Source organism: Narcine bancroftii, chromosome 5 (assembly GCF_036971445.1).
Source record: "Narcine bancroftii isolate sNarBan1 chromosome 5, sNarBan1.hap1, whole genome shotgun sequence".
Taxonomy (NCBI): domain Eukaryota; kingdom Metazoa; phylum Chordata; class Chondrichthyes; order Torpediniformes; family Narcinidae; genus Narcine; species Narcine bancroftii.
This window is the reverse complement of record NC_091473.1, coordinates 40,853,171-40,866,196: the sequence shown is the minus strand read 5'-3', so window position 1 is coordinate 40,866,196 and position 13,026 is coordinate 40,853,171. Positions and strand designations below refer to the sequence as shown.

General features: G+C 37.2%; 1 protein-coding gene across 1 annotated transcript in view; it reads left to right on the top strand.

The window, feature by feature from the left end:
* The window catches only part of stab1 (stabilin 1), a 240,380-nt gene that overhangs the window by 115,492 nt on the left and 111,862 nt on the right, over positions 1-13,026 (top strand). Inside the window, exons 29-30 of the mRNA XM_069937203.1 lie at positions 2,103-2,239; positions 12,455-12,566. Of these exons, the coding sequence (XP_069793304.1) occupies positions 2,103-2,239; positions 12,455-12,566 (249 nt within the window). The remainder of the gene's footprint in view (positions 1-2,102; positions 2,240-12,454; positions 12,567-13,026) is intronic.

Genomic DNA, 13,026 nt, shown 5'->3' with positions numbered 1-13,026 from the left:
TCATCTTGTTTACATATTGTGTTTCTCTGTTGAGCCCATCAAGCTTATGTAGACAGGAGGAAAACTGGTTTATGTTGGACAATTGCAGAACCCATTGCATTTCCTTTAATCCTCCATAATTATCAGTCCTTTGAATCAGCCAGATTACAGGATGATCATTTAGTTCTTCCCTTTGATCCCTGATAGCATGACTTTCATTGGAGGACAATGGTTTTTATTTATCCTGATAGACTGTTGAGGAATAATTGTAATAGATTGATTTGCATGGATAGCCAGCAATTCAATTGGCAAAAAATGCTTAATACTGAGAGATGAAATTATACACCTTTTTTTAAAATTTTTTTATTTTTCACACCATAAATCACATTAGCCATGATATACACTTTTTCTTTTTCACACATATACAGTGACTTTTTCTCCCCCCCCCCTCCCTCCTCCCAAGCCACCCCCCCACCCCCCCCCCCTCATCCATTTTAGGTATACAATCTAGGTTGCATTAAGCCAGTCAGACAATGTTGTCATTCAACAAAAATACACCAGAAATTCTACTGAGTCCATTCTTTTCTTTCCTTCTCCTTCCATCAACTTAGGTAATGTTTGTCCCCGGTAGGTTTTCGCTATTGTATTTAATGTAAGGCTCCCATACTTGTTCGAATATTTCAATATTATTTCTTAAACTATATGTTATTTTTTCTAATGGAATACATTTATTAATTTCTATATACCATAGTTGTATTTTCAAATTATCTTCCAATTTCCAGGTTGACATAATACAGTGAATTAGAAATTATACACCTTTTCAGGAAGAATGAGAGACAATTTTGACTAATTGGCACAAATCTTGAGGACGTACAAGAAAACTAGGATCTGAGTGCATAAATGTGACAGGGTATGTCCAGAGAAAGATTAGTCATCCAGGGATTCATAAATAGAATACAAAAAAAAATCAGGGATGTTATGTTCAACCTTTTTCGAGCATTGGTTCAACACAAGCTGAGCACTGTCCTCCATTCTACTCCTAACATTGGAAGGGATGTGAATGCCCTTGAAAGGGTACAGTAAATATTTGAAGGGATAGTTCAGAGAATTAGAGATTTCACTGCTAAAACTAAGATAGAGATTAGTAAAATAAATTACTGTGGTTGGTTTAGCCAAAATAAAAATAATTAAAGTTGTTCCTGTTATTGGATTATGGTGGAGTTTTAAAATTTGGGGTGTAAAGTGTAAAAGAGCTGTGGGGAAGAATTTTTTAAATTCAGTTAGTTAAAATCCAAAACTCATGACAATGGAAGAAAGGGAGTCAATTATGTCTTTTGAAAAGTAATTGAATGGGCATTGAGAGAGTGGTATTTGTCAGATTATGGGAAGAAGAGAGGAAGAATGGAACCAAATAGATTGCTCTACTAGGAGCTTGTATTCAGATAGACTGAATGGCCCCGTCTGATAATTCTCTGATGTTCTGATTGTTAACATGGATCATGTGACCATCAGAGAACTGAAGATATGCTGGATGGATCCCAGCCCCCAAAATCCAGTAACCCTAAGTTTTAATGACAGTGGATGGTTAAGCCAAACCTGCAGCCACCCCCACCACCTTCCAACACTAAAACTCTTTAACATACCTTATCACACTTATCTGTTAAAGTGTGTGCATATTTGAATACTTGACACTATTTATAGTGATTAAAATTATGGTGTCCAGATCTACTATTTGTGAGAGAATTATTAAAGGTTGCTGTAGTCTTAGTAATTCTCAGTTAGTTGAAGGTCATGCCTAATATTGTAATAAATAAACTCTGCAGCTTTTGACCTGAACCAAATCCTGATTTTTTTTTTCTCTACACATTTTCCCAAGAAGATGCAAGAAAGCAAATGGCTTATCTTATACATTAAATACAGCATAAAGCTTTCACCATTGGGTGACATTGGGTAAAAATATATTTTAGTTCATAAGGAACTAGGGCTCATTTGTGGGAAAGCTCTTGGAACCCTGCATAAGAAGGTGAGAAGAAAGTGAATAGGAATTGACCTTTGCTTTTGGAATAAATTTTGTGGATTAGATAATGTAAACTGAGTCATTTCTCATTTTCTTTCTGAAACAGAAATCTGTGGAAAGAGTGGAAATCCCAAAAGGAGCGAATGTGACTGTTCTCGTGCCTTCAGAAGCAGCTATAGACAATGTGGATAAGGCTGTAATAGAATCTTGGGAACAACCAGAGAATCTACCAATGATAATAAAGTAAGACACCTTTGCAAAAAAAAACCCACACAATTTAGTTTTGAAAATTCCATTGTTTGATTTTTCTTGCATAAGGATTAGCGCAACACTATTACAGTGTTAGGACCTGGGTTTGAATCAGATGTTATCTGAAAGGAATTTGTACAATCTCCCTGTGTCCATATGGGGTTCCTCTGGGTGCTCCAGTTGTTTCTTCCCACATTCCAAAGACATGTGGGGTTAGTAAGTTAATTGATTACATGGGTGTCATTGGGTGACGTGGGTGTAAGGACCTGTTACCATATCTCTACATTTTTTTTTTAATTAACAGCTTACCCAGTTCATCCAATGAGTGATTGATCAATACAGATCAGGTTCAAGGTATTCTAAATATCCGAATTGGCATCTTACTCAAGATCAGATAAATTAACACAGACCAGGAAATAAGAACATTTGATCGACGGTTTAGTTTCAAGCAACACATCTTATTACATACGAATCCATTGGAGGAAGTAAACAAAAGAAAAATAAATTAAGTACAATAAATTCTTGAAAGTACAACATGTGCCTGGAAGTAAGATTATTAACCACCCATTTTTTATAGGTTAAGCTAGCAAAGCACATTTTATCCTGAGTATGTTATTTCGATGTGTTATTATAACTGCTGCAAAATTGGAATGGTCACTTCATATAATTGTTATCAGATGTACATAAATTAAAATGACGTGTTCTGAATCTTTCACCCCCTATTGATCATAACTGGATCTCCCACGTTGAGAGAATGACTGCTTAACAAAATCCACAAAACTGGGCTAAAACTGAAGAATTAAATGTTTTTTATTCTGACATTGATAAATTGTGCACAGATCTGCCAGCTTCACCCTGCAGTGACAGAGGTAATTGCAAACACATTATTCTTTGTGACATCACGATTCCAACCTTTTGATTGCATAGCATGTGGGGATATGGGGCAACTTGACAAAAATGGGGACATCCCACATGCTTTAAAGCAGCCATTCCCAATGTGGGACCTACAGCACCCAACCTGGGGGTCACAGCCCATTTAAGGGGAACCATGGATTGAAATCATAAAATATTTTTAATTTTTTTAATGTAGTCAGTAGGAGAGAAGTTTAGAAGAAACCAACTAAATTTGTCTGCTTCACAGGGATGGGGGTCCATAAACTTTGAACAAAGTCCGAATGTTGTCATAGCCAAAAGGAGGTTGAGAATGGCTGATTTAAAGTTTGCCATATTCTGTGCCTTACAAGTTTTCCCTCCTCTTCATGACAGTAGTTTATGTAGTTGATCTTGGGGATGTGGTGAGAATTCTTCAAGTTTTGAAGATCTTCCTGTTGGACAATAATGCAACAATTGCAAGATTTTCATGCAGTAAAAAACTTGCAGCATACAGACATGTAGCCAACATTCAGCAAGAGACTAATCATGTTTCAAAGTAGGATATATAATAGTGTGTTTTCAAAGAACTTTAAGTGCAATTTAGAGATTTTATTTTAAGGGTTGCAAAATGACACGATCCAGTGATATTTTAGCAAATTCAATTTACATGCAATGGTACTACATGTTTTAGAGAAACAATTTGTTTATTTGTTTCTGTTCAATTGTGATGTTTTTCTGATTTTAAGTGATGGTGAAAAGGCTTACATTCGCCATTTTGTGTGTAAAACATTTGACCTCTGAAAGGATTAAGTTTTAGGAAATCATTTAGTTAAGTTGTAAATCATAAAATCATTTCCCATTGGTTCTGTTTGTGATCTAGAGTCAATAATCCAACACACACATTTCTGAAGAAATAAATTATTACTGTACTTGATTAACAATTGAATCTGAGACAGAGATAATGAAATTATAAAGTGCATAATGTACCCTATCAGTACTCGAACCAAATAAAATGCTATGGGCTCTGATAAGGTGGTCACACCCCTTAGTGGAAAACCTAGAATTTGGGAGGTGGGGGGTGGTCACTGTCTTTTGGTAAATATGTATATTTTTTAAATTTTAATTTTAAAAATTACATTTAGACATACAGCACGGTAACAGACCATTTTGAACCACAAGCCCATGCTGCCCAATTACACCCAATTAACCTACAATCGTAGACCACTACAGGCCCTTTGACCCTCGATGTAATGCTGTCTCACATGTTCCTTAAAAAAATGTACTAAACAATCCTATCCTGTAACCTTCCACTTTTCCTCCACCCATGTGCCTAAGAGTCTGTTAAATACCCCTAATATTTCAGCCTCCACCACCATCCCTGGCAAGACATTCCAGGCACTCACATCTCTTTGCATAAAAAAACACCCCTGATGTCTCCCCTAAACTTCCCTCCCTTCATTTTGTTGCTATGTCCTTTGGTGTTTGCTATTCCTGCCCTGGGAAACTGGCCAGCTGTCCACCCTATCTATGCATCTCATAATCTTGTAGACCTCTATTAAGTGTCCTTTTATCCTTCTATGCTCTTAAGAGCAAAGTCCCAACTCTGGGACTTCAATCCAGGTAACATCCTGGTAAAGCTCTGCACCCTCTCCACATCCTTCCCATGATGAGGTGACCAGAACTGAACACAGTGCTCTAAATGTGGTCTTATCAAAGATTTGTAGAGTTGCAACGTGACCTCTCTACTCCTGAACTCAATCCCCCTATTAATGAAGCCCAGCATCCCATAGGCCTTCTTAACAACCCACTGAAATGAAATTATAGTATTTATCTCAGACGGCTGTGAATCTTTTGATAAAGGCTATTGAAGCAGAGTCATTGAGGAATATTTTTAATAAGGAAGAAGACGAAAGGTTACAGCTGCTGGTGGGAATGCAGCATTGAGGTTGCATTCTTATTGAATGGTGGAAGTAGTCGCCAGGGGCAGAGTGGTCTAATCTTGCTGATGGCTGCAAGGGAGGTGAGAGGTAGAGTTATCATGAGTATTCAGATGATGGTGACATTGGTGAATTTGAGCTGGATGAACTTGAGACATTGGAATCAGCTGTTCCTGGGAAGCTGATGAATGAGGCTTAATTAAAGTCTCAATAGGCATCTGACACCTCTTCAACTGATGAAGCTCCTTTGAGCAAAATATTGCTACCACATTTAATATTGCACCTTTTTTTGGGATCATCATCTTTATACATGGCAGATCACTTCCCGAAGGCTTTGCACAGCAAACTTGTTTTGGTCGTGCTGATGCTATGTTGGTGGCCATTTACTCCTCCCATGATCCTTGTTGTTCAAGCTCTAACAGATGAACTCTTCTGCATGACATTCCAGCAATACTTTCTTGTCCTCCAGTTGACTTCATCAAGCCCAGCCTCATTTTTCCAAATTGACCATGTCAATTTGTGGAGATTTTTCAGGTTCATAAACCCTTGCAAGGTGTATGCACACTCTTGTCATAGTTACTTCTTTGCACGGTTTATTATTGTGTGAGAAAAATCAGCCTGAGAGGAGGCTCAGATGTTTTCTGGGGCCATCTTAATGTTGTAACTCCTCCAGATTTCCATAATGATACATTTGCCATTGCCACTCGACTCTGAAATAATATAGTGTATGAGTTGCAGGTTGTTAACTCTGAATATAGCAATGGTATCCTGGTCCACAGGTGCAGCAATAAATTTGGTGGATCGGAGGGGAGGGAAGGCAAAAACATTGACTGGGATGTTGAGACATCCTCAGTAGTGACTAGATATCAAGTGGCACAGTTATTCCTTGCTCAGCATTTTTCAATTAATCTTTTAGGAGCAGAATTTATCATGAAGACTGCACCACGTCATTGGGAGGTTGCTCTTTCCGTGTCCCTCTGGAGCCCTCAGAATCTCTATCTGATCACTTGAACAAGGCTTCACCTTCCAATCACCTTGGGAAACTTTGGCTGCCGTGAAGTTTTCTCATCTAAAGTGAGGACGTCCTCTTCCCAAAAATATCTCCATCTTCATTTTCCTTTGATTGTTCATTTTGGCTCCTTTCCAAAATCTTTCACAGCATCTGGTCCTGCTGTCTCTCCCTGAGGATTGCGAATGTTTGCACACTTTTTGAGATGTTCGAATAAGCACTGGCTCCTTGAAACATTTGGGCACCTGAAGACCCATTATCGCTTCATGTTCCTTCAAGTCTCACCATAATAATCTTTCTCCTGGATCATCTTCAAATGCAGCGGCACATTCCATTTATTCCAATCTTCTCGCTGCTTGCTTAACTCTTTTTCCATTCTTTCCACTGTAACACCTCTGCCCTTAATATTAGATGATGCTTCCAGGATAACATTCTGTAACAACCAATGCAGGTCTACCCCAATAAAGAAATGCATCAAAAGTCAACCATATCAATGGTTTATTTCAGTGGATACTTGTCGCTAATTTCAACATTGCCATCTAAATTAGTTTGTTTGAGTAGACAGCTGCACTCTCTTCAGCGCAGCTTTGGGCTTAGTGGATAGATATTTTGGTTAATATAGCTGGTCCTGAGATTTCAAATGCTAATTATTGCTAAAATCTGCATAATTTAAAGATAATTTTAAGGTTAAAAAAACTTTATAAATTTAAGTGTTCTGTGAAAAAGAAATTGCCTCGTTGCAAAAATTTGTAACTTGAATTTTGTGGATGGAGAGATATCTTTGGCCAGGATCACTCACCTCTTATTCAACATTCATTTTAACTTCTCACATCAATTTGCATTCAACATGTGACTCCTTTGAGTGCAGTTCATACAAGACACAGCAGACCTGTTGCATCCATATCTCCAACTAAATCACCAAGTGCCATCGGTACTCATTTACTTGTATGGACAGAAGTCATGAACCAGGTCATGAGTTATGTGCAGAAGATGCAAAGCAACTGTTGGTGAGATCGGGGTCTTCTATGACTTCTGCAGGATGAATGACAGCTATTCTGAGGCACACTTTGTAGAGCTCATTGACAGAACCAAAGACTTGTTGATCCAAACCAAGGCTTTTATTAGCAAAAGACAGGAACTCTTCACAGGTGGCCGACCAGTCCGGAATGATCCGACCTGGCTAGGGACACAACCCTTTAAGGCCCTGACAGTAGGCGTGGCTAAGCTCTCAGCCAATCGCTGTAAGCACAGTCATTACACTCTAGATACTGTAACTATATACATTGGTGATAGGTCTGTACTATCACACACTTCAATTATTAGAAACTAGTTTGTGCCAACGGCTCGATTTTGTTGATGGTTGGTGGGATGCAATAGGCGCCGGCCAATTGTGTTCGACTGGACTTGAGGTTATGGAAGTCTACGGTCTGAACATCACCTTGACAAAGGTGTTCATATCACATAGAAATGAGAATGATACGCTTGATTTTAATGTTGGCTTTGAAACCAGAAAAAAAACTTCAAACCAAGTACAAAAACCATGTTGCTTTTTCTCCAGCATTGTGTTTTTACTTCAATCACAGCGTCTGCAGACTCTTGTGTTTTACTTCAAACCAAGTACATTGGGAATAAAAAACAAATTTAGAAAATCACCTGATTGTGGCTCAGGTACTTAGATTGGATATACAATAAATGTTACTGGTTGAATAAAAGTGGCAATAAAATTGTTAACTCAAACAAAACTTGCAAGTAACTTGCCTTGCTGTCCATTCTTGCAAAAGATGCCAATTCAAAACTTCATTTACCAGACAGTAAAGATAGTGGAGACCTGTGGGGAGCGAAGGAATGGAGATACAGTGCTCCCATGGGGTCCAGCTGCCCAGTCGGCTGCCTTCGGCTCTGCACGGGCTTGGAACGGCCTGTTGAGGGAGCTGACGGTGGTTTTATTTGAGATCCCACGACCGCGGGTTCTGAGCCCAAGATGGCGGCACCTATTAATCGGCAGCAGCCACAAGGAGCTACAAACTCTGGAGAAGCAGAGGACTGGAGCAAGGCACCAGAAAATGGGAAGATCACCCTCCCTAGCCCCCGTCTGAGAAGGAGAAATGGAAGAGATGACCAGTGAGAAGGCTCTGCGGTGGGCTGCTGGTGACTCGAGGCGAGGAACCCACAGAAGCTGCAGGCTGCTGGAGACTGCTCTAGGGAGACTTGCGCCAGGTTGCGGACTGCTGGAGACTGGCTCGAACTGGCCAGAGGAAAATCAGTTATCGCAATTGGGATGTGAGGGGTGCCTAGGATGCTGAAGGGTGCCTGACCATGTTGGAGGCTCGGATCTGGAGCTCGGGTTGCCAATGGTTTGGACAGGTCTCTGAGTGGCTGGAGGGGATGCGGAAGTGCTGGAGGTGAATCTACAGACACTCAGTGACTCTGGGAGGACTCTCTTTTACTTTTCTTTCTCTGACTGCAAGTCTGACTATAAATCTGACTGTAGGAAATGTAAGAAGCGCTTGGGAAATTTCTGCTTGTGGTGAATCTGTCTGCCTTGCAGCAGGCAAAAAGGAATTTCATGTAATATGACACTGTTTTATTACTATGACAATAACTTGAATCTTGAATCATGAGTTACAGCAACTGGAATTATTAAAAAATGATTCAGTCAGTCACAAGTTGTCATTTCTCAAACTAATGAGGATTGAAATAGACTGAACTTTTTAATGTATAGTATCTTGTGCCAAATGACTATTCCAGAGAGTAAAGAAATATTTTAAACAATAGTATTGCTGTTCTAAAAGAAATCGACCTGTTCATGCAACCATATAATTGACCCAAGTTAAGAAGTGGTTATAGTCCTGATGCAACTCTCTAATCTTCACAGATCATTCACAAAGTCAAATACTCCCTGCAAAACTATTGAGGATTTGTTGTCGAAACTTTTGGATTTAATGAATAAAATGTTTGGAATAAATCATCAGAGAGTTTAATTTAAACCATTGGTTTATAATTTCTTATGTGTATATAATGAAACTTTTCTTCTGACTAAGAATTTGCATCCTTTTTTTTAAACTTTATTTAAGATTTTATAACATGAATAACATATAGGATTACATAAAAAAATTAAGAATAAAATAATAAAATTACAATACAGTATCAGTAATCTAAATAAACTATTCTCTCCCCAATAATTATTACACATTAATAACCCAACTCAAATTAGTCCAACCCCCCACTTTCCCCCAAAATAAAGAGTGAAGAATTAATAAAATTAATAATATATGTGAGAAAAAAACCCACTTACAAAAAAAAACAAAAACATAACCAATTAAAATACTAACAAAAAGAAAAGTAATTAATACTAAGATATCAGACTTAAAAAACATATTTAAATCAAACTTAAATGCATATATTTAACAAACGGAGTTAAGATGAAACATATATTTAACTCAAACTTAATATAAAAAATTAGTAAAGTTAGTAACATTATCAAAAATTCTTAAACAATAATCAATTCTTAAAAAAAATTGTAGCATGAAAAAAAAGATGAAAAAAAAACTTTCTCTATAGAGATAAACCTTTACCAAATATCAACTAACTTCACATCTATCATCATATTAGTCACATAAACCACCATCTTAAAACAAAATTCAAACCTCATTAAGCATTGTACAATTCAATTTTAGTACTCTTCCACCATTTTTCCCTTTTACCCTTGAATAGTTATCCAATAAAAGCTCCAATACCACATTTAAATATCCCCAATCATTACGTTAAAATTCAGATATCCAAATAATAAAAACACATCTACAATGAAATCTATATCTTCAACAAATGGAGCATAAACCACAAACAAAATTCAAGCCTCATTAAGAATTGTACAATTCAATTTATAACTTTCACCATTATTCCCTTTGTTCTATAACTAAAATAGCAAAATAATATACACCAGAATTACCACTCCTTTCACCTTAAAGTTAAAGAAAAAATATAAAAAAAACTTATCCATCCCATTCACATTTAAATTTCAGATATTCCTTATCTACTGAATAAACTTTACAAAAAAAACCACATAAATTTTTAGTTTTTTAAACAATCAAATACTTATGCTTTTTTTATATTTAGACAAAAAAAAACCCCTTCACTCTTTAATCTAATAATACAAAAAAAAGGAAAAAAAATGGGCAGGAGGTTAAAAATACCCCCTCCCGTCTAAACCGCGCAATGCGGTAACGCCCAAAAAAAATTGGGTGTGAGATAACTCACACGTAGCAGATGACTTTCAGGAAATAGTGCCTATCCAGTTCTCTCCCCCAACTCTCACTTCATCTTAAACTAACATCATCATTATTTAATATCCCTTTTTTTTAAAAAAAAACATTAGAAAAAAAAAGGACAACTCTTCTTTTAATCAGCTCCAACTGATTACAACCATTACAACCATTCCTTCTTGGAGCACGGCTCTTTTCTTCCATCTCTTGTCTCCTTAGAGATCGCAGCGGACTATGTCTCTGTTGAAACTGAGTAATTGGCAGCTCTTGAGCAAATGCTATAGCTTCCTTTAGAGAATCAAAGAACTTTGGTTGGCAACCATCTTGAAAAACCTTCAAAACAGCTGGATATCTAAAGGTTGCCTTGTAACCTTTCTTCCACAACAACTCTTTAGCAGGATTGAATTCCCGTCGTTGGAACATAACTTCTTGACTCAAATCTGCATAGAAGAAAACTCGATTATTTTGAATCATCAAGGGTGATTTTCTCTGTTGTGCATTTCTAATAGCCACTCGTAAAATTATTTCTCTGTCATAATAATTCAAGCAACGAATCAAAACAGGTCTTGGACTTTGACCTGAAATAGGTCTTCTACCCAAGGCTCTGTGAGCACATTCCAGTATTATACCTTCCGGGAAATGTTCTTGACCCAGCACCTGCGGAATCTATTCAGTAAAAAATTTTCTTGGGTCTAGTCCCTCCATACCTTCCGGCAAACCAATAATCTTTATATTGTTCTGTCTGGATTGGTTTTCCAAATAATCAATCTTTTTCACCAAATTTTTATTTTGAGTTTGTAAGTCTTTGACCATTTTGGTCACATCAAAAACTTGATCCCGTATTTCGTCTATATCTTCTTCACATGAATTAAATTTATCTCTCACTTCAAGCTTAAAAGCTCCAAACTCAGCCATCTGTTGAGAATGTATTTTCACCAAAGTATTAAACCTAGTACCAAGTTCAGTCATAATCTTGGATAATCCCTGCATTGTATAAGATAATTTAGATTCAAGATTCACAAAAATCTTTTCAATTGGAAGAGATTTTGGCTCAACAGATTCCTGCTTCTTCTGCATAACCAAAGGATCTTCTATTCCTTCCTTCATTCTGGTTGTCTTCCTTGTAGTTTGACTGCGTGTGGAAACCCCAGCCACAGCCTCTCCAGCAATGACTGGAGGACGCTGGCCGGGGTTTTCCCCAGTCTATAATGTATTAAATTCTCCCAGTACATCAAGTTGTATAGGTTCTTGTATCTCAAGAGATGCAGTTTGCAGCGCCATCTCTACAGTTGACAAATGCCTTTGAGTAACTCTTTGTTCTAAAGGCTGTTTGGCGCCCTCTTTAGGGGGCTCTACCGATGTAACATAGAGCTCTACATCCGAACACTGTACCTCTCTCCTGGGATCCATTTCACGCTGAGTCCCGGTGTCTTTCCTGTAGGTAGGCTCCAAAATTTGAACTTTTGGAAAATGTAGTTTTTTGATGATCTGTTGTCGTTTTTTTTTGCTATTTTCCACCAATTGTACCATCATAAGTTAAATTAACAGCACTGAAATTATCTAAACTTTTAAAGAATTTTAACGGGCATTTCTAGACAAAACAATAAGATAGAGTCAGGAGAGGACTGGAAGGCACATCTGATCCTTATGTCATCTTGCCACACCCCCCCAATGTTTAATGAAATGTAAAATGATCAGTTACAGTAAGTTTGAGTTTGTCACATTAGGAATATAAAGTTAGAAGTGTTCTTCTGTGAGCACTCAACAGGTTATCTCTAACAATAATACTGTCAGGTAAAGCCATGTAAATGTGAATCTAAAGAAACAACGAGCTATGTGTATTCATACATTAGCAAAGTCAATATTTCAGCATTTAAGTATTGACAAAACATTTCTATTCTGAACTGAAAAAAAATAAATGCAATAAACACACAAACCAGAAAAAGCATAAGGCCCATTCTATTTTTGTTAAAAACATGAGTTTTTATTTTAATGCTCATTACTTTGAAATATTTTTGTTGGTGTCTTCAGTGGGAACACAGTTATTTTCAGTTATGTCTCAGAGGGCTGAAAGAAACCACACAAGAAAATTGCAACTGCTGTAATTCTCGCACTTGTTACCTTTTAGGTCACATTTTATAATGGGTGGACATACAGTGGATGACTTGCGAGAGTTTGAAGGACATAACTTATCAACGATGAACATATTTATCAGATTACCAATAAAGAATGAGAATGGGGTGAGTAGATGATCTTTGCTCATCCATCTGCAACATCGCCTCAATCCCCAAGCCCTCCCCAGCTCTCTGATATGCATCGATCATTTTAAACCAAGAGTAACAATTTTCTGAGTTTATGGACTGTTAATTGTGATAGAACTTAGAATATGATCAGGATAATGTTCACTAAACAGGATGATTCTATTGGCTGGCATAACTGTGATTATTTGTGGCTAGGTACATTTTGATCACCAATTTGTATTCATTCATGTCTTTGTATCAGTCCCCATAGCTAAATTGAAAGATCAGTAGTCCAAAGTATCAGTGACTTTTAAAAGTTTTGGGATTCATTTTAGTGAACATAGTTACAGCTTCATTGTCATTTGTAATAACAGATCCCTAAGTTTACTCTGTGCAAGCAGTTGTTATCATGGGAACAATGCTTTTGCTATATTAGTTAACTTTTATACATAAGAGAAAC